The sequence below is a fragment of the Passer montanus genome, unplaced genomic scaffold (assembly GCF_014805655.1).
Source record: "Passer montanus isolate IOZ18808 unplaced genomic scaffold, ASM1480565v1 scaffold14268, whole genome shotgun sequence".
Taxonomy (NCBI): Eukaryota; Metazoa; Chordata; class Aves; order Passeriformes; family Passeridae; genus Passer; species Passer montanus.
The window spans coordinates 1-245 of record NW_024361240.1 but is presented as its reverse complement, the minus strand read 5'-3'; the positions used below and the strand labels follow the sequence as shown (position 1 = coordinate 245).

The 245-nt window shown below is 72.7% G+C and overlaps 1 protein-coding gene across 1 annotated transcript; it reads right to left on the bottom strand.

Moving 5' to 3' along the window:
* Positions 1-4: 4 nt before the first annotated feature.
* On the bottom strand, positions 5-239 carry LOC120498227 (filamin-A-like; the record flags this gene model as incomplete). The annotated part of the gene is made up of 1 exon (XM_039700700.1): positions 5-239. A coding segment is annotated over exon 1 (229 nt), but the record flags the coding sequence as incomplete, so codon positions are not given.
* Positions 240-245: the final 6 nt, after the last annotated feature.

Below are 245 nucleotides of genomic sequence, written 5' to 3'. Positions count from 1 at the left end.
TTCTGGCTGAGCACCTCGAGCAGCGCGATCAGGCGCAGCCCGTCGCCCAGGTCGGTCTGCAGGTTGCCCACGCGCTTCTGCACGCATTTGAGGTGCTCGTTGCACCAGCGGGTGAAGGTGTTCTGCTGGATGCGCTTCCAGGGCGCGTCCTCCGCCAGGTCCTTCTCGGTGGCCGGCATCTCGGCGGGCTCCGCGGCCGCCTCGGCGCGGCCCCGCCCGCCCGCAGCGCTCATGGCGGGGCCGGG